General features: G+C 39.3%; 2 protein-coding genes across 6 annotated transcripts in view; one reads left to right on the top strand and one right to left on the bottom strand.

The window, feature by feature from the left end:
- Positions 1 to 4,963: 4,963 nt before the first annotated feature.
- On the bottom strand, positions 4,964 to 6,356 carry LOC102532197 (BUB3-interacting and GLEBS motif-containing protein ZNF207-like). Its single transcript, XM_072955117.1, is given in 2 exon segments — positions 4,964 to 5,270; positions 5,272 to 6,356. Coding segments are annotated over 2 exon segments (1,392 nt in total).
- A 9,053-nt stretch (positions 6,357 to 15,409) lies between these two features.
- The window catches only part of ARMC3 (armadillo repeat containing 3), a 75,586-nt gene continuing 69,236 nt past the window's right edge, over positions 15,410 to 21,759 (top strand). The window contains exons 1-2 of one of the 5 annotated variants that reach the window (XM_072954952.1): positions 15,410 to 15,501; positions 20,684 to 20,732. In XM_072954952.1, coding sequence (XP_072811053.1) covers positions 15,449 to 15,501; positions 20,684 to 20,732 — 102 coding nt within the window. In that variant the 5' untranslated portion in view covers positions 15,410 to 15,448. Of the gene's footprint in view, positions 15,502 to 17,491; positions 17,550 to 17,600; positions 17,643 to 20,683; positions 20,733 to 21,759 lie in introns of those variants that run through there. The other 4 variants (XM_072954950.1, XM_072954953.1, XM_072954951.1 and 1 more) reach the window with 4 other exon arrangements.

The following is a 21,759-nucleotide window of genomic DNA, read 5'->3' as shown; positions in this document are numbered from 1 at the left end:
ATCAGTTTCACCTTGTTCCATTTTTAACAAGTGTTACAGCCCTGACTGGTTTCCAACTTCTGAATGTCTGTTGTTTCAGGGATTTTGTCCAAGTTGCTGGTTGTTTATGGCTAGTTCAGTACCAGGTATTCTGTCATGGCTGAAAGAAGAAATCTTACACATTTTCTCTTGGTTGTATCATTGAGCCAATGAATCCCATGAAAAATGACCTACTTCTGGACTTTTTAGATACATGAGCCAATGAACTTCATTTTTATTTTAAGACAGGATGAGCTGGATTTTTCTGTTGCCTACAACCAAAATCTGTTTCCCAAGTGATATACTCTATAAAGACTTGGATTCACAGCCAAGAATTGAAATATTGATATACTATTTTCTTATTTCGCCTATATTTTTTCCCAAATTGATCTTTAGCAATGCAATCACTATTCTAATTCAGTTCATTTTCCTTCTATACACATTTACTGATAAGTTTCTACATACATTGACCGAAATGTAATTCCGTGATATGCTAGACACCAAGATTATAAAGATAAAGTTACTGCTCTCAAGAAGCCAACTGTCTCCTAAGGGAAGCTAACACATGAGCAATTAAGGGCAATACTGTTTGTTGTGGATAGAATTGTGTCCCCTAAAATGATACGCAGAAGTCCTAACCTCTGATACCTGTGAGTGTAAAATTTAAGAATTTGGAAAAACGGTCTTTGCGCTGGTAATCAGGTTAAGATAAGGTCATATTGAATTAGTGTAAGCCTTAATCCAATGATTGCTTATCCGTATACAAAGGAGGAAATTTGGATACAGACACAGAGAGGAGGGTGCCAAGTGAAAACAAATGCAGACATCAGGGCAGAAGGCCACATGAAGACAGAGGCAGAGAGGAGAGTAATGCATTGACAAGCTAAGGGACTCTAAAGCTTGCCAGCAACCACTAGAAGCTAAGAGAAGGCAAAGAAAGAATTCTCCTCCAGAGCCTTCAGGGAGAGCATGGCCCTGCTACCACCTTGACTTTGGACTTCTAGCTTCCAGAACTGTGAAAGAATACATTTCTCTTGTTTTAAGCTACCTAGTTTGTGGTACTTTGTTATGGTGGCTCAAGGAGACAAATTCAGTTTTATACACACAGTGGTGGAAACACATGGCAAAGAAGCAGCACAGAGGAAGGAGCGAAGCTTCTCTGGAACTCATGTGCTGCGATGCGTCCGAGAGAGGCAGGGAGCGAGGGAAAACCAGGGCCCATTGTTCAGAGACTTCTTTAAAAAGTTTACAATTAACCTATATCCAACTTCAGGAAATACTTTTGCTTGAGTGCTAAAAAAAAAAAAGTTACCTTGAGGGAACAAAGAGCCCTGGCTTGACCCAACCTACACGGCCACGTTCTTTGAGGGTCCGGCTTGCTTTTGCAAAGTGCTTGCTCGGCAGAGCAGAGCGGCCTGGAGAATGAATGTGAAAAGAGCAGCCAGTGCGAAGATGACAAGAAGCCACCAAGAAGACGAATAAAAGGACCCAATAGAGGGAGTTCATATGTCAAGCCGCTTGGTTTATGGCTCCCCTGCCCCTCCCCTGGAGCAGAAAAGCAGCTTTTCCCTTTGTCCTTCTGCCTCAGCTGTGAATTTTTCACAGCTGGGCCCACACATTGGTGGGCTCCTACTTTAGGGCTCTCACCACCCGCTAATAGGTCTACTAGATGTGAGCAGAAGGACAAATTACTAGACACCAATCCGAGGTGTCAGTCAGGAGAAGCCAGAAGGGAAGGGGAAGCGGAAAAATATCTCAAGAAATAATGGCCAAAACTTTTCCAAAATCGAGGAAAACCTTGAACCCACATATTCAAGATTCTCAAAACTCAGGGGCTAAAAATGACAAAGATTTCTCATGCACACACAGCTTACTACGTTTTGGAAGAGCCTCCAGGGCACCTGTCATCCAGGTGATGGCTTCGCAGGATCGGCCTCGGCTTTCCAGCCAACATCGCACCATTCTCGGGGTGGCCCCTAGCTGGTGATGAGCATGGCAATATATCAGGCACCTAGTCATTTCTGCCCGATGCGGTACCCCTTTGAAGGGCAATCTTTGCTCCAGAGTTCTGTCTTTCTGAGCCAGAGGCCCTGCGCTGCCTGCCCTGTGGTCTGACAGTCCCTCTGCCCAGTCCTGCTTCCTCCCCCTCTCCTTGGTAACTTCTACGTCATGACAAAACATTGACACTCCTGACTCCATCACCACAACTACTTCTTGGAGAATCCAACCCGGGATCCTCCTCTTAGCCCTCCACCCCACCATCAAGGGGGGAACTGGGAAATCAAAGTAAAACCCATCGAGAAAAGTAACCTTCCCTGTTTGGCTCATAACGAGACACTTCCTGCTACACTGAGGGCACGTTTTAATGCAAACAGACCCAGCTAGAAGGCAACTTCTTTTCTGGCATAATAGGTGTTACTGTGTAAGATACAGAGCCTAAATCTTGGTAATGGGAGGAAGAGGCTGCCTCAGAAGAATACTAATTCCTGGTTGAGTCAGTGGAAGCCAGCTGCAATCTATCACTGGGAAGAGAGGCCAAGTGGTCCCACCCGACAGCCAGGAGCCAGAGCCCCTTTCCTTTCTTGCAGAGCCAGGCCAGAGCTGAGGCAGGGGGAAACCCATCCACAGTGAGGCCTGGGTTAGCAGATTTCACAAGCCCTTCAAAAGCAGCAGGAGCTGACACCTCCTTATCTTGCAGGATTACCAAGCTTCCCCCCAAACGGGTGATGCAAAGAGATCTTAGGCGGCAAAATCCCACCAGCCGACCAGCCGTATAGCAGTGCTGTGCTGTGCTGCACAAGGATGCTTCCAGGAACACTCAGTGACAACCTTTTTATTTTAAAATTTTGTACAGGCTGCTTTCACCTCCATCTCAGTTTAGGGTGGTTTAATCTGGGAAGTGAGACAGGCAATGTTTAGGAAGGGGAAGTTTCTGTTCCTAATCACCTGGTAGGTCACTGTCAGAGACAACCTTGATTTCTGTTAGTGATCCCTCTCCATAGAGGGTTGCCAGGGACATCCCGGTGGAATGAGGAAGTGTCCCCACCCTACTGGTGATATGATGATCTGTCTGGGTGTAAAATTTCCTGGGTGCAAACGGGTCTATTTTAATTTTATGAACCTCCATAGTTGGTTTATTTTATAAAGTGGTTTCCCAAAGTGTAATGGATAAAGCTCAATATGCTTTGTATAAACTTCTTGGGCATAAGGTCCCTGCCCCTCCTTACAGGCTCTATTAACTCATGTCACGATAACTTTCTTGCAATCTGCAAAAGGTATTTTGTTCCTATTATTTCCTCTATCTGAAATGAGGTCCGCTCTTTGTCTATCAGGCTAAAATGAATCATTTCAGGAAATTCAGGTTGGATTGCCTGCTCCTTGGATCCTGCCCACATCTTCTTCCTTCTCTCTTCAACCCAGGGCTGTCCTGTCCTATTGCTCTCCTCTGATCCTTTTTATATATCTGATTCTTTTTATATCTGATTATTGAGACTGAGAACTGTGAGTTATTGATGGAGTTTACATTTAAAAAAAAACTAATATTTTTGTGGCCACCAGTGAACTCTTCTTGTAAATACATCTATTTCTAAACCGGTTCATATCATCCAGATGAACTGAAATGGAAAACATTTGTGAAACAAATTTTTAAATAAAATACCTTACTTAACTAAAGCACAGTATAAATATCCTAATTGCTATGTTCTTTAGTATATACTCCTGAAAAGGGGGGCCTTAGCGTTAGTTCATAAAATATATGATGGGCCAAAACCTCAACAGAGGAGTGAGGTATAAATTTAAGTGATCACATGTAGTTTTTCAATAAACTCTTTTTGGTGGGAGGAGGGTATAGCTCAGTGGTAGAGCACATGTTTAGCACGCATGAGGTTCTGGGTTCAATCCCCAGTATCTCCATTGAAAAACTAACTAAATAAGTAAACCTAATTACCTACCCTCTGCAAAAAAAAAAAAAAAAAAAAAAAGAGACTCTTCTTGGCAGTGTCAACATTTTGCTTTTGAAACTATTAGTCTAGACCCAGAATTGCCAAAGCAATATTGAAGAAAAAAGAATGAAGCTGGAGGAATAACCCTCCCAGACTTCATGCAATCTTACAGAGCTACAGTAATCAAAACAGCATGGTATTGAAACTGTTAGTCTAATTAAGAACTAATATGCTAGTTCCAGCGATGGAGAATGAGTAAAATGCTCATAAGTTTTTATCTCCTCCCATCTCCTGAAACAGAGGGGGAGAAACAAGAATAATCTTTGATAATGTAGGAATTCCCTCATTAGAGTTCCTTACTATTTTAAATGGTAAGAAGATAAGTGGATAGAGTTGTTTCTGAAATGCCTAAGCTTTTTTTTTTCTTTCTCTCATTTTATTACAATGAAGTTTAACAGTACAGAAAAGTCACATGACCTTGGTGGGTCAGATTTCTTAAACCCTGCAACATGAGGAACTCTAAATACATTAAATATTGTTACACATTCAGACTTCCAATGTACAGGTACTTGGAGATAGTTACAGCCTTTACCAAGCTAGATTGGGGACATGAAGTCCAACAGCACATGAAATGCTGTGAAGGCATAACTTTACAAATAGCAATGTAAGCTTACAGAACTTGCCTTTATTAAGGTGGTATGTTCATATAATCCCAGCGCTTCACAATATAACAAACCAAATTTACTATACTTCACTTCTAAAAACCTAGATGAAACATGAAAAAGAAGCCATATGGTATAAATTGCAACTTCAGGAAAAGTTCTTGCTTTATTATTTCAAATAATTTTTCCCCTGTGAAATAAATGTCCAATAGTTCCTGGTATGTGGGAAGATAATATGTGTTAAAGTCAAAGTGAAGCCTTACTGACGAAGCTTGGCTATCTAAACAGCACAATTTGAGAAAAGGTTTAATCTCCAAACCTGCTAGACTGGATGAAATAAGATCAGTAACGGCCACCTTGTGACATTACAGGAGGTCTCATTCCCATCGGAGGTCGAGGAGGCCCACCTTGGTGAGGGAGCACCATTGGCGGTCCCTGCCCATACCGAGGCATTGCACCAGGAAGGTAACCTGGCATGCCTTGATGATGACCACCATACTGACCATGAGGCGGCATTGGGGGTCTCATTCCTTGCTGCTGTGGGGTGCCTGGCTGTGGTGGCATCATACCTCTAGTTGGTCCAACAAGTGGATTACCAGTGGGAGCCTGTCCTAGTCGAGGAAGATTACGTTGATATTTAGGTAACTGCTCTTCTCTCTCCCAGCAGTATATCCTCATCTGGATGGATCAGCTTACTGGTTGCACTGGTTGTCGTAAGTGTAGCAGGCTTACTTGTTACTGAAGCTGGTGGTTTAGCTGCAGTGCTATTGGTTGTACTAGTGGTCAAAGCTGTAGACTGTGTACATGCAGGGAATGTAGGCTTTGGGGGTTCTGTAGTTGTTGCAGGGGTACTATTTAAGGGCTTGAAATCTGTACCGACAGGTCCTCGGACAGCTGCCTGAGCCTCTCCCGCACTGGGGAAAAGAGGCTTAGTAACTGGAGGCTGTGGAGCAGGAACTGTTGCTGTTGGCGCAGGCGGTCTGTTAAGAATCCCTGGTGCTGAACTTGAGTTCAGTGGAGCCTGAGCTCGAGTCAATGGAGAAATCCCAGGACGTGGAATAGTAGGTGGCATATCCGGCATCAGAGGTGGTGTCCCTGGTCCAGGTGGCATCATACCACCCATTGGCATCATTATGTTTTCACCCCAAAATGACTGGGTGTATTTTCTCTGATGATGCAATCCAGGTGGCATGCCTGGCATAACTGGTGGCATGCCTGGCATCAGAGGAGGAACACCTGGCATTAATGGAGGTATGCCTGGGGGCATTCCTGATGCTCCCGGAACTGGTGGTGGTCCTGGTTGTGCCACTGTGGGGATATAACCTTGCGGAGGTTGAACTGGCTGTGGTTGAAATGAAGTTGAAGCTGCAGAGTCATCATCATCATATTCATCAGAATCATCTTGTTGGTTCATTTTTTGGCTCTCTGCTTGTGTATTTTGCTCAAGAAGTCTTCTTCTTTCATCCATGTCTTTTCCTGGAATACCTTCCATATCATATATTTCCAGTTCTATGTCTGTTCTCCCAGGTATTGCATTTGGCACAGCATCTATTGTCTCTTTATGCACCTGCATGCAATGAATAGCTAAGCCAGGTCCTATATACACTTTCTTATGACATAAATAGCATTTAAGATGCTTTACTTTTTGGTGCTGTATAAGGATCTTCTCATCATCAAAATCTCTATTACAATACCAGCACCCTGGCTTCAGCTGCTGCTGCTTCTTGCGTCCCATAACTGCCCTCTACTGGAAAAAAAAAAAAAAAAAAGGAGGATAAAACAAGCAGAAAAAATGAGTCAAAATTCACTCACTCCTCCAACCCAACTGCCACCACCGCGTCCCACAGGAAACCTGAAATGCCTAAGCTTCTAAGGAGCTAGCTTCTTCCTCCACTGGTTGGAGCAAGAGAACACTGGCATCGGTGGTCTCAGAGGAGGGGAATGGGCTGGCTGTGCATCCTGTCAACGCAGACTGTCCCTTTGGGAGGGGGCCAGAAACTCCAGATCCATCCATTTTGTCAAGCCAGACAGGACATTCTGGGTATGGGCTGCCCAGACACGTTCCCTGTTATTCTTTCCTTTTTGCTTTAATTTCTCACTTATAAATTATCTTACCTTTAAATAGCTAATGTAATCACATTACACAAAAGGGATCCAGTGTTATCCCATAAAGAATAAGTCTCCTTCCAGCCCCTGTGCTCGAACCATCCAGTTCTTCCCCCTCGATTTGACAACTATTATCACCTGCTTGTGTGTCTTCTAGTTTTTCTCCTCAAATTGTAGCATAATATTCATGCTATTATGCACCCTGCCTTTTAACTTAGTATCTTTTTGAGATTATTTCAAATCAATACATATACATCATTCTTTTTTTAACAACTGCATATTATCCTATTACTAAATGAATTTTATTTCTTTGCAATTGAAAATCATGCTAGAATGGATATTCTTTCAGTTTTACTGAGGTATAACTGACAAATAAAACTGTAATATATTAAAAGTGTACATTGTGATGATTTGATAAATGTACACATTATGAAAGGATTCCCACCAAGCTGATGAACACATTCATCACTGCTCATATTTACCATTTCTTTTTTTCTTGGTGAGAATGCTTAAATTCTACTCTCTTAGCAAATTTCAATTACACAATACAGTGTTACCAACTATAGTTGCCATGTTACACATTAGATCTTCAGACTTATTCATCTTACAGCTGAAAGTCTGTACCTGTTTACCAACCTCTCCCTATTTCCCCCACCCTCCCAGTCCCTGGCAACCACTTTTCTACTCTCTTTATATGACTTTATCTTTTAAAAAATTATTCCACATATTAGTGATACCATGCAGTATTTGTCTTTCTCTGTGTAGCCTATTTCATTTCACTTAGTTTCATGCCCTCCAGGTTCATTCATTCATGCCTCCAGGTGGCAAATGGAGTTATCCTTCTTTTTTTTTCTTATCTTGAATAATATTCCATTGTACAGATACCACACTTTATCCATTTATGTGTCGATGGACCCTGAGGTTGTGTCCGTATGCTGGCTACTGTGAATAATGCTACAGTGATCACGGGAGTGCAGATAGCTCTAAAGGTAATGATTTCATTTCCTTGGAATACTCCTGAAATATCCAGGAGTGGGACTGCTGGATTATATGTTAGTTCTATTTTAAACTTTTTGAGGAACTTCCATACTGTTTGAGGAACTTCCATACTGTGGCTGTACCAGTTTACATTCCCACCAACAGTGTACAAGGGTTCCCATTTCCCCACATCGTCACCAGCATTTGTTATCTCTTATTTTATTGATAACAGACATCCCAACAGGTGTGAGGTGATATCTCATGTCCAAAGGTTGCTCTGACAGCAGTTCTCACTCTTTATCCACAAGCATTGGTTACACATTCCATGAGGGCTGGCCAGTGGCAGAAGCCATTCTGGGGCACCCTTCAAAGGATGAGATGTTATCTCAAAAGGATAAGTTGTCTCAGGCTTTTGCTAAGTGGGGTGCACCCTATCTTTCCTCTTAAGCCTCCAACCTCTAGCAAACAAGCAGGTACCTCAACCATGCAAATTACAGAAACGGAGTCCAAAGAATGTGAAAATCAGACTGAGCGCTAAATGAGTAAGCAGTAAACATGCTACATATGGACCCTGTCTACTGAGTTAAGCTGATTTTAAAGGCCTGAAGTCAAGTACACAATGAGCAATGTTTACTTTGAAACTCTATCTTTCAGGCTTTTCAATGATCTTTTTAATAGTGAGGCTGCCTTTCATGTGAGGGGGTCTTATGTTTCACAGTGGGTGCTTAGCAGTATTACCCTTTTGAAAAGCCAGCAGGGCTCCCCACTGTTTCATGACCATTTGCAGAACAGCGTCAATCTCTGGGGCCCCTTATTTTTTTTTTTTCTCCCCGGTACAACAAGACAAATGCACTGAAATTGTGCCAAGATTTGGCTTCCACCCTAGCATGAGATAAAGAGGATTTACAGGCAAATAACTCCCTTGAACAGCAGCCAAAAAAGCAGATAACTTTTAAATAACACAATGTGGTGGAAGAAACTGCCTTGTGGCAGTCGACTGTGGAGAAAAATAGCAACTATTTACAGTACATGTTGGCAAACTATCTGTGTTTACGTTCTAGAAAAGGTGAAAGGTCACCACGCTATTTCTGGCTTTCCTCACATCGCTAACACTTGAAGTGAATATTACAAACAGAAGTCTTACATTTTTATTATTTATCTTCAGCCAAGTTCAATTGATTTACAACAATCAACCATCTGACTAATTCAATCTGAATGGAAATGAATTCAAAGAATACATTATAAGGAACCTATTATGATAAATTACCTAATATTATACAGATGCACCCCCTCATTTTAAGCAAATTTAGATTTATAAAGTGGATAAATAATAGATAATTGCTTTCTTTTACTGAAGGGCTCTTTTCTTTTTCTGTATGAAGTGATTCATCCTCAGATTCCTCTAAATAGTGAACTCTCAGTGTTCTTAAAGTATAATTAGATTTCAAAAATTCTTTTCAAAAACATATTTTCTGGACCACAGCTGTTGAATCAAATGAAGTTTGTTGTGCTGAGACTCTCCAGCTGTTCACATGGGAGAGTTGGTGTTAAGAGGTTTAATTAGTTTTCAAAAACCACAGTACTTGGGTGGAGCATGATGGTGAGATTACCTGAGGACACTGACTTTTAAACATATATAATACGAGGCAACGAAACATCTTGTAGCCATAGAAACAGCCACACAAACTGCAACAGGGTCCAGAAGAGAAAGACGCTGAGTCTGAAGGTTAGTAATAATCCAGGCGCAAAAGAATTGTTGCCTGTGGTAAGGCAAGAAGATCCATTGAGATTTCTCCCCTCCCCTAGCCCTAGTTTCTGTTCACTCACAATGTTCCGATAGTTAATTTGCTGCTCAAATACCTTAACACCAGGAAAGAAAGTACACTGATTCAGTGGAGCTGGGATTAGCACTCATTATACGTTGTTTAACAGACATGTTTGATGATCTCTCCATGTATGGATGATATCAAGTTACTGGACTCGAACCATGGGGACTGAGTCCTGTAGATCCAACAAGGGGCTGGTCAGCAAAAGACTTTAGATCAGTGGTTCTCAAACTTCTCCACCACATGGCACATTCAGAAAATGATAATATGTGCAAGTCACACTGAGATGAACTGGGAGGGACTTAAAAAGTCAACTTAGGGCTCGGTGAAAAAAAAATTATTAACTTTTCTTTATATTGTACATTTATGATAAGGAAAATAATAATTAGTAGAACTATATTAAATACTATTCATAAAACATTTACAAATAAACTAGCCTCACATGTTTAAATGAAAAGTTGAACTAGCCATAGTGCTTCACAATGGGCACTTCCATTTTGCCAGCGTTTAATATAGTAACCTATTCTTAATAAGAGTCACTCACAGTTTATAAATGTCCTGGTATGCATTCTTTATAGTGAACTATTACTACATTACATCTTATTTATTTTATCAAATCAGCATATTTTCTGTATTTAATTATAAAATGTTAACTTAGTTTTTGAAACTTTTTGGAAATACGTTTTTTCCACTTGGCCCTATGGTTTGTTTCCTACTTAGCTGAATATGTACTGCAGCTTGTCCTAAGGCTGTCCACATACTTAATTTACTTATATATTCATTTTAAGTAAAGCTCTCACCGTGTATAGGAATTTGTATTTTGGAGGTGCTTGATCTATCTACAAAGAAAAATTAGGAATTACTTTCTTATAAAATGCTCCTAGAAGTCTTAATTGTGTTTATTTAAAAAAAAAAAACCTGTAATGTTAGACTTGTGTGCATGGAAGTAATTAAGGTACATTATTATTGTAGTTTGAAGTTGTAAATGATAAGGCATATTTTATTTGTACTGTAGGTTTTTACTGAATGATCTATTCCCCATCCCAAGGCAAGAATGAATAAAATTAGGTTAAATGTGAAAAAAAGAAAGAAAAGTTTAATTTGTTCCTGTAAATATTTCACACACACGCACACACACCCCTACACCTGATTTGCGGGTTGAAACTGCTGGATGTAATTACTGACAGAATCTTTCATACTCTTCACAATTACCTTGATCAGCAACCACGTTTTCACAAGTAGAGGTGGCCAATAACAGACTGTCACTTTTCCTTTAATGAATGAAAACTACTTTCTTACCCTTTATCAGATAATTTGATCTTTAATTTTGCAAATTTTTACTTCATAGGTTTATAAATTTTAGGCATAAAAACTCTCTTAACTTTGCCAGTGCAGCACTGAAATATTTTGTGATAATGAATAGATAACTGAATTTTTTTAAATGTTTTCAAATTAAGTACTTCCAGTTTTTAACCAAGTTTTTATTCCAGCATAAACATATTGCTCTGCTGGTCTTACTAATTTTTTGGTATTCTGATTTTAACACCTGCTAAACATCAGTGGTGATTTTTTTCTTTGAATTTATTAATGTTGGCAGTACACATTATTATAGTTCCTGTGGGCCTCCCAATTTTGGACCACGTTCATTAAGATGCTCAAAATATTAGTTAACACATTTTTTTCTTAAGCCAACAAGCCAAACTTCAAATTTGCAAAGAATTATTTATACCCACTCTTGCACTCAAAATTTCAATTCTGTTAATCTCAGGAACTCTTGAGAAAATTTTCGCTGGTCATCCTCTTTGGTACCAATTGGCAGAGTGTTTTTTGGATCTTAATTTTTGCATAAAGCTGTAAACAGGGATGACTACTGTGACTTGGATTCACCATGTTAAGACTATCATTTACTGTGCAATATAGATCTGTGGAGAACTGTTTACACCAACATTTTTCTGTAATAAAAACACTGAGTTTTTCACTGATAGGATTTTGGGAACAAACTACTGATGTAAACCCTTTCACCTGCAATTAAAGCATCAAAAGACACATTTAAGCATTGTTCCTAATATATCTTATTTGTCTCCACGTATTCATTTAGCACTTTAGATATTTTATCCTAAGGTCTTTGTTTTGGTACCTCTTTGCTGAAAAGACAATTTTTTTTTGAAACATTTATCTTTAGGTTGTATGACCAGATCTATTCACTAGACATGCTTCATAATGTCTGTGAATTCATCAATCATTTTTTGATTTAACTATCTTCTAAATTAGTGTTATCTTGAAGGCACTGCACATGCCATAAATGCATCTACTTATGGTGCTATTCAAAAATGATATCTTTTCCTTGCCGATCCCAAACATAGACAATTTCCACAGAAGCTGTTAAACTGAAACTGTGTGAGTATGTGTATGTGTATGAGTGTGTGTGTGTGTGTGTGTGCATGTGTGTCTTGGCTTTAGCTATGAAACTGAGCTTAATTTCATACAGGTGTAACTAATTTCATAAGAGAACTTCAATTTTTATTTTGAACTTGCAGTTGGTCTAAGAAGTACAAATCTTTTTCTCTTTAAGGCATACATTGTGTGAGTGGAGCTGGCCTGATTTGTTAGCTACTTCTGCTTCACTTCATAACCATTCCATGACCAAAAAAAAAAAAAAAAAACGTTGAGGAGGAAAAGAACAAATGGAGACTATAAATGCTAATTTGAGATAATCCTCATTATTCTGCACAAAAGTGACTTAAGCCTCCTGACTCCTTGGCTTGTTTGGCCATTTCTGCAGTATTTTTCCCCCAGCTGTATTGACATATAATTTACATATAACATTGTATAAGTTTAAGGTGTACACTGTGATGATTTGATATATATGTATTGAAAAATGATTACCACAATAAGGTTGGTATCTGGTATACCCTTCACCCCACATAACCAGCATCTGTCATTGTGATCATTGTTCTGGTGAGAAGACTAAAGCTCAACTCTTGTAATAACTTGTAAGTGTACAATACAGCAGTGTTAACTATAATCACCATACTGTACATTACATCCCTGGAACTTACTCATCTTATAACTAAAAATGTATACCTTCTGACCAACATCTTCCCATTTTCCCTGACCCTTCAGCCCCTGGCAACCATCATTCTACTCTGTTTCTATGAGTTTGATGCTTTTAGGTTCCACATATAAGTGAGATCATACCATATTTGTCTTTCTCTGTCTGACTTATTTTACTCAATATCATGCCCTCAGGCCCATCATCACTGTCATAAATGGCAGGAGTCCCTTCTTTTTTATGGCTGAATAATCTTCCATTTGTATATAGATACACATTTTCTTTATCCAGTCATCTGTCAATGGACACTTAAGTTGTTTTCATGTCATGCTATTGTGAATTATGCTCTGCAGTATTGTTTTGAAAGCCATCTCCAAAAGTTCAGCCCAGAACCTGTTTCTCCAGTGTTTGCAGCAATGTTATAAATCTCTAATTCCCTGCTAACCAGAACAGATTTTGTTGTCTGCAGTGGAACTTCAAGTGACACAGTAATTGAAACCAGAAATGGTTACTGATCTCACAGGCTCAAAGATGTTAAGATTGGACTGGTTGTTTGATCTGACTGAATTTGAAAACAGTGAAGATTTCCTTACTTTGAGAGGATGTCTTATGAGGAGTCACCTGTGGTGTCCTGGAAAGAATTACCTACTGGAGACAGTTTTGACAGACCGATTGTCATAGTACAGTATGGTGGACTTCAAGGGATGTAGAGGGGTGAATTACTTCTAATTATATTTAGTAGTTCTGAGACAGAAAAGGAGGATTTTAAGTCCCCAGTAGAAGCCACAGCTAGAGAACCAGAGGTTGCCTATGACTGCCACACAGTGATCTCTCTTATAACCGCAGCCTGGATCTGTAGATTTCTGATTTATAATGTGTGTTGAATTCAGAGCTTCACCAGGATTCTGAGAGACCTAGAAGGAATGACCAACCTAGTAGCAATGAGCAACCTTAATGTTTAGATTATGGTCTCTAAATTTCATTTTCCATTATAATGAACCAGAGCAGGAAAAAAAAAAATTCAAATTATATATGTGACAAATGACCTGTATCCAGAATATATAGCAAATTCTTACAACTCAATAATAAGACAAACAGCCCAGTTAAAAGTAGAAAAAAATACTTGAATAGATATTTCACAAAAGAAGGTAGAGAAATGGTTAACAAGTACAGAGAATCAGCTCATCACCATAAGTCACGGAGGAAATGCAAATTAAAACCAGAAGGAGATACCACTATGCACCCAATAGAGTGACTAAAACTAGAAGGCCTGACAATATCAAGTGTTGTAGGACATACAGAGGGATTGAATCTCTGACTCACTGCTGACAGGAATGCAAAAATAGTATAATTCCTTTGGAAAACAGTTTGGCAAGTTCTCCTAACATCAAACATACACATGGCATAAGACCCAGAAATCACACTCTTGGGTATTTTCCCAAGGAAGGAGAAACATATGTTCACACAAAAACCTGTGTATAACTGTTCAGAGCAGATTTATTTATAACAGTCCAAAGCTGGAAAGAACCCAAATGTCCATCAACCAGCAAATGGATGTTGTACATCCGTGCAGTGCAATCCTACTCAGCAATAGAGAGAAACAAACTATTGATACATGCAACGCCATGAACAAGTCTCAAAAGCTTTATGCTAAGCTGAAGAAGCCAGACAGAAAAGGTTGTGTATTGTGTGGTTCCACAGATAAGATATTCACAAAAATGCAAAATTAAAAGGAGAGAAAATAGGTCAGTTGTGCCCAGGGAAGTGGGATGGAAGGAGAGATCCAACTTCAAAGGGGCATGAGGGGAATTTGGGATGATGGAAATGTTCTATATCTTAATTGTGGTAGTGGTCACACAGCTGTCAACATTTGTCAAAACTCATCCAACTGTATAAATAAGACCTCAAAACTAGACATGTGCACAACTGTATAAATAAGACCTCAAAACTAGACATGTGCAGTAAAGACTAAGTCTGCAGGGGAAAAAAAAGAATAAAAAGAGCCATTTTAATTATTTCATGAAAATTCTTTACAATTTGTTATGACACTGTATTTTCAGAATGTGCTAGTATGATGTGTTGGATCAGAACATGGCTATGACAATCAAGCTGACCACAGTTCAAGTCCTGGCTCTGCCATTTACTGCCAAATACTTTTGCAAGTTTTTTCATGTGTACCTTATAGGGTTACAGTGGGGGGTTAATGATGCATTTCAATAAGTTCACAAGTGCCTGGTTCATAATAAGCACTCAACAAATAATAGTTATTTGAAGGATATTTAGGTGCAGAGATGCACACATAAATACATTACAGTATCATGTGAGGATAGCAGAAACAGAGCAGGTATAAGGTACACTGATGGCACAAAATGAGAAATGTTCACTATGTTTGGAGAAGCCAATTAAGACTTTCTGGAGGAAATCATGATTAAAATAAATTTTGAAAGACAAATAGATAATTTTTCAGGCTGATTAGGAGAGTGAAGGGCATAAAACATCATGGTGTCCCTGGAGAACTATGAGCAGTTTGCTAATTTTTAAAAAAGTGATTAGAGACATTATCGCAGTAGAGAGGAGTCACCCGGAACAAGGTCTTGAATGCAAATTTAAGACTCTTTTTGCATTTCATCATGTATGTGGTGGAGTAACTGGCAACCAGCAGAGAGAGAGAAAAATGACAAAGATTACTTGGGTCATCTTGGAGAAGACGGACTGAAGCAGGAGAAAGCTAGAGGATGGGAGGCCTGTCAGAACACTCGTTCAATGAAATCAAGCCAAGGATGGTGATATTCTGCACCTGGGCTATGGCAATGGAAAAGTGAGAATAAATTCAGGAGACTTTTAAGGGAATCCAGATAACTGCATATGAAGGACAGCAGGTCTACGATGACTGTCAGACTTCATGCTTGGGTATCTAGGTAAGTGGTGGTAGCCCTTGATAAATAGACAAACATGTTTATATTGGGAAGATGATGAGTTTAGGTGGGTAACGTGAACCTTCAGGTGGAGCTTTCCATAAAAAGATATATGAGTCTACAGCTCAGTATTGGAGTCTGGTGGGAAGATATATATATATATATATACACACACATATACATATACATATATATATATGGCATTTGAAGTCACAAAAATAAGTAAGATCACCCTGGAAAAGCATACAAATACAACAAGAGAACCAGGGACAGATCACTGGGAAATATCAACATTTAAGACTGTACAGGAAAGACCTTAAATAATGGTCACAGAAGTAGGAGTATCAAAAGTAAGTGGTACCAAGCAAAGCAAGGAAGTTGTGTCAAGAATGAGGTATCATCAAGAGAGTTACTGGCAGCAGTGATGTCAAGAAAGATGAATACTAAGTAGTAGACGAAGGATTTGGGCAGTTTTAGCGGGAGGATCAAACTATGGTTTGAAGAGTAAGTGTAGGTTAATAATGTGGAAGTATCAAACGCAGGCTACTTTGGGGGAAATTCATGGTCAAGAAGAGAGAGAAAAATAGAATGATAGCCAGAAGGAGATACAGATTCAAAGGAGTTTGTTTTTGTTTTTGTTTTTTATGAGGCAAACAAGAGACTTCATCGTATTTGCATACTGAAAGGAAGAGAGAGATTGGCTAAAGATACTGGAGTGTATTATTCAAGGTCCAATCAGGAGACAGAAATCACACGTCATTTAACCACAGACAATTTTATTTAAGGAATTGTTAACAATGTATAAAGCTGTTTATCAGGTAATTTAAAAGGTGAGAAGAGGACATAAAAGGATATGAAAGAAGCAATTGTATGTAAGAAGCACCCAACACTCTTAGGACTGGAGAACTCACAGGAACAGAGAGGAGACAGAGTTCAGAAAGTGTGAGGGGAAATCAGGAAAGGGAGAGATTTTTTGTTAAAGTCAAAGAGCATTTTGCGAAGATGGCATTTGAGCAGGGCTTCCATAAGCAGAAATGAAAGAATATTCCAGGAGCTGTACAAGTTGTACATGACCTGGCAAATGGTAGATGCTTAAAAAATATTTGTGGGATAGACGAAATGCTAAAGGAACAGAGTGAGCGAGAATCTAGAGAAAAGCAGGAGAAAATCTAGGGGAAGAGTAATTTGGCTGGGGCTTGTGTTGTGGGGAGCGGTGGGCTGGCACAGATAGAACAGGGGCAGGGCGAATGGCTTTAGACTGCATTTTAGGAAGCCACTGAAGTTTATGTATAGGAATGACCTGTCTAGAGCAGTAATTTCTGGAAGGTGGATCTGCGGTAAAAGGAAGAAATGGATGGAGGGAGAAACAGAAGTCATCACCGAGAAGGCCAAAGATGACGACCTGGAGCAGAGTGACAGTAAAAATTTAAGAGAGGAAAGAAACAGGGGACAAAAAGTGGAGGGCCAATGACTTAAATGCTGACTGGAGTTGAGGGTGGAGGAGGAGGAAGGTAAACAGATGTTCCATGCTTTGGGGAAGAAGGGCAGAAACAGGAAAGAAAGGTGTGAGAGGAATAGGTTTTGAAGGGACATGGTAAGTACTGTGGGAACAGACTGGACACCTTTGTGCGTGGAAAGCTGGCGATGCCGGCCGGCACCTCAGCGGAGAACGGGCAGAAAGTGATGATTCGGGAGTCACCCGCACAGAGTTTGCTGAGGCGAACGCTGAGGCTGCACTGCCTGCTGATTTACAGTTGTCACTAGGGCGGGCCCTCAACGACCAGAAGGGGAGGATTCCCAGTGTCTATCCTGCCCTAAAGCCCAGGACTTAGGAACAGGGACGCACACGGATCTGCGGGTACCTGTGTCTCCCTGACAGGACAATGGGCCCTGCGGACCGCGGAGCGCGCGCTTCCCTGGCGCAGGCGCGGCCCGCTGTCGCCTAGCAACCGGGCACAACAGTGGACCAGGAGGCGCGCGCCGGGGCGGCGGGGCGGCGGTTGCGGTTCGTCAGGTCGGAGCAGAGACTGTGGGGCGGCATTTCCCGGCAGGTAAAGCAGGCGGGCGGCTGCGCCGCTGTCCCCGCGGTTTGGAGAGGCCCCAGGAAAACTTCGGGAAGGAGAAGGTGCCCCCTCCCCGTCTGGGTAGGGACATCTGGGGCGACTGGGAGGACACGTTGTGAGGGCCTGTGGGTCCCTGCCCTACACCTGCAGTGTTAGAAGCGGGGTTCTGGTGGATTTCTTACATAAGCGACCCAACCGTCTCCTATTTAAACAGGTGACAAAACTAAGGCCTGGAGTGGGGATCTTAGGGTCTTAAGATTCTGTTACTTGACAGTGAGCAGCTCAAAAAGTGGGTCCCCAATTGCTCTATCCTTTATCCTCAAAATAAATCTCATTAGAAAACGTTTAAGATCACATAGGCTGGACGTTCAGGGGAAAGGTCAATAAACTTGTGAAAAAAAATGATTCCTCTCCGAGAATCAAGACGGTGCACATTCAAAGCAGATTTGCTTTCATGTCCAGTGCCATGAAGTTCATACCTTTTCAACCAGTTATTTTACTGCTACTTATGCTAAAGAAACTGCTGCAGAGGTAGATGGAAATTTTATGTCTAGGGATGTTCGTTTGCTGCCTGTCCACAATTCTAGAAAACTGGAAACCAATGCTCAACAATTGGGGACTGGCTATAGTGGATTTTAAAATATTTTAAATGACATATTGATCCATTGATGATGACTGAAGCAACGAATGGAGACTGAGATTTCATGAACTTGTCCATTAATTTAAGAATTTAGTAAGAAAATGGTCCCGTGAAGGGAAGTTGAGAATAAGGGACAGAAATCCAGGTAGGAAGGTAAAAATCATAGAAAACACACAAAAATGGAACTACATAAAAATAGTGATGATCTCCTTGAGCTTATTTCTGAGTGATTTTTTAAAAAAATTCCGTGTGCCCTTCCTTGTTTTCCAAATTCTCTGTAATGAAATGTAATACCTTTGTAAGTGTACAGTAGACATAGAATTGTACACTTAAAATGATTTAAAATGGTAAATTTTATGTGATGTAATTTTTAGCACAATAAAAAAAAAACACCAATGGGCAAGTGGTAAAATAGTCAAAGAAAACAGATTTTGTTTGCTTCAAAAAGTTAAAGGGATTTATTTTCTTCCCTTGACATCTCTATAGCTTTAAAGGAAAGCAAATCTTTAAAGAATAAAATAAGGTGATTTAGTTGTATCATGTTGATTTTAAGTGAAATGTTTAATTTACAAAGTTAAAAAAAACCCTTAGGGTCATCTCTGGGGCTCTCTGCCCCTGATCTATGTTGGCTGTATATTTTCTCCCCCATTAACTGTTATTCCCAATATGGTGAGAAAAACAAACAAAACGCTTCCCACTCCGCAATGTTGCCAAGGACCAGATCCATCTCTGTAATCCTGTATGATTCAGCTATTCCAGCCTCTGTATTTTTCAATATGCAATCACTCAAAACCACTGTCCTGAAATGGGAAAAATAAATTCCTGAGTGAAAATCAGATGACCTCAAGTAACTTTCTACAGGTGTAACTTAATTGCTTCGAGAATGTTATTCATAAGGAATCTTTTGTAAATCAAAGGCTGCTATATCTTGGAATTCGTTATAAAGAGCTATAAAATCTCTTTTTCCTAGAAAAATCATAGGAAAGATTTTCATCTGTCCGTAATAGTCTGTGTGTCTACCTGAAACGTTACAAGCACAAAGTCTAGGATCTGTGTGCTTTTCACATTTCTGTGAAAGATGTTTGAGATCTGAAAAATCAGATTGGCTCTAAAATATGAAAAGAAAATTTGAGAATTAATGTTAAATGTTTTTATTAATGTTAAAGTTACATTTGAAAATTTTTTCTCATTTTACAAGAATTTCCAGGTGTACAAAATAAGTCATTTCAAGTGCAAAGCTTCCAAACTTTTTATTATGAAAATTATATTTAATGGGAGATGTGGATGCATTTTAATGTTTTAACATATTGTAGTGTGAGATAGTACATCACACGGTAAGCTTACCCAGGCCCTCAGAGATCTTGAAATTTATGTGACCTGAAGTTAGTTACCTGGAATAGGTATCTTTCAGAAGACACTGTGAGTTTCTTTGAACGTGTGGTTTTTTTTCTGTTCAGTGTCTCTAACGCTTGGGGTTGCTTTGTCCCTTGAGAAGCCATTTGAACTAATATTGACATTGTAGATTCTCTCCAAAGATTTTCTCCTTTTCAGAATTTCTCTTGAGACTATAGGGATTTCCTTGGGACTAGAATATACCATTTGAGGTTACCATAATGCCAAACATAACCCTACAAACTCTTAATTGGAGAAAACTCAAAAAATTTCTGGGGTTATTCTAACAGTCACCAACATCTTGGAACACCTTCTCTCTACCCAGGTGGAGTTACTCCTCGTGGTATAGCAACTCTGTATACTATTCTGTTGGCTTTTATCTTCCTAAGCATGGACATATAAGGGCAGACGGGAAAGGATCTTTACAAGAAGTAACCCCAATTTCCCTAGAATATGTCTTTTCAGATTCTCAATTACTTTTTTTAATTGAAAAGTGGAATATATTAGAGAAGAGTTTTTGTTATTTGAGAAATTGACACAAATGTTCATTTGGACTTGATAGATCTTGGATACCATTCAGAAAGTAATTACTGCCAGGAAAAACAGAGTTAATGATTTTTATAAATATCAAATGTCTACTATGTCCAGACACTGTTCTAGGTGTTTGGGATAGATGAGTGCCAGAAAGCAGACAAGAATCCCTCCCTTGGTGGCAGAACGTTCCTGAAAACCTCAAAAGTGGTTTGGATTTAGTTTCCCAAGCCCTACCTTAAGTGGGCTGTAAGCATGATAAACCATTACCTGTCATGTCAGTAAAATTTACATCATTAATCTAGTCTCCTTTCCAAACTGCAAGGCAGGACTAATGCCCAACAATCTTATCAATAAGTTCCTTTAAAATTGTGAAGTTTGGGATGTAGATAACATATTTGTACATGTGGAATAATTTCTGTATATATTGCATGGCCTCTTCTTAGGGTGAAATTTAGAGGGGGAAGTACATTTCCTCCCAGGGACATAGGTAACTGAGAGATTTGTGCATATACAATGTAAAAATGACATTTTAATCATTTGTGGCATCTTTTTCCAGAATGGGTAAAAAGACAAAGAAGGAAGCAGAGCCCCCTCCCAAGGATGTGGTAAGTTTCTGATTTGAACACTAGCAGCACATTAACAACCAGTTTTAAAAATAAATTGTTCAAACAGTTTGGCATGTTCCAGTGTATACATGAGTGCACAGTGGCAGAAGTCCAAAGTCTGACTAATGATAAGATTAGTCAGAGAAATCTAACATAATATAAACAAACATTTACAACGTTGTCATTACATAATTAGTGCAATTAGAGAGTAATTATTAGCTTTTCCAGTTATGTGGATGGCATGTTTATAAGCCTAGTTAATGAACAAATAGTTTGGGTTTGTTCTTTCAAATACTTTAAATTTACACTTGCCAGTCTCTCACTAATGTTCATTATCCAACTGAATTTTTAAAATGACTTGAAGTTATGCTGTAGCTATTGGATATGTCTGTAGAGTTGTCTGAAGATGACCGTTTGGACATTACGAGTCCTGTATTTTCCAATTCTATGGAGAGAAAAGTCTGTGTTCATCTCCTTTTTCTCTTTCAAATGCTTGAAAAGTACATTCCCCACAACACAAAACCTTCTCTCTCCCTTTTAAAAGCAGGATTCAACAAACTTAATGTTCAGTAGGTTGGCTATTTGGGACAAGGTGGTTTTAGAAGATGCAAGATAATTTAAAGTCATCATGGTAAGTAAGCATGGATCATACAAAAAATTATTTCCATAGCAGTAGTGATTATAGAAGTAAAAAATTAGAAATAACAAAAATGTTTCATAATAAAAGCTTAGTTAAATAAATTATTCTATTTTGATAAAAGATCACTGAATGTTTGATAGCATGGGAATACAATCACAATATCTGAATTAAAAAGCTATTAAAATATGAAAGCAGTGTTCTATCTTCTCTCCTTAAAGTTTATGAACTACTGAAAGGTAGTGTTAAAAACGGAAATGTCCTTGGACAATTTTCAATTTAGAAACATTTTGAAACAGACATTTGATGCAGTTTTTCTTTAAGTGAGATGTGAATAGGAAAAAAAAAAAACCGTGTGCAGTCAGCATACTCACAGGATTTTACAGTTTG

This window comes from Vicugna pacos, chromosome 35 (genome assembly GCF_048564905.1).
Source record: "Vicugna pacos chromosome 35, VicPac4, whole genome shotgun sequence".
Taxonomy (NCBI): domain Eukaryota; kingdom Metazoa; phylum Chordata; class Mammalia; order Artiodactyla; family Camelidae; genus Vicugna; species Vicugna pacos.
Note: the sequence above shows the minus strand (reverse complement) of the source record. Positions and strands in the feature narration are given on the sequence as shown.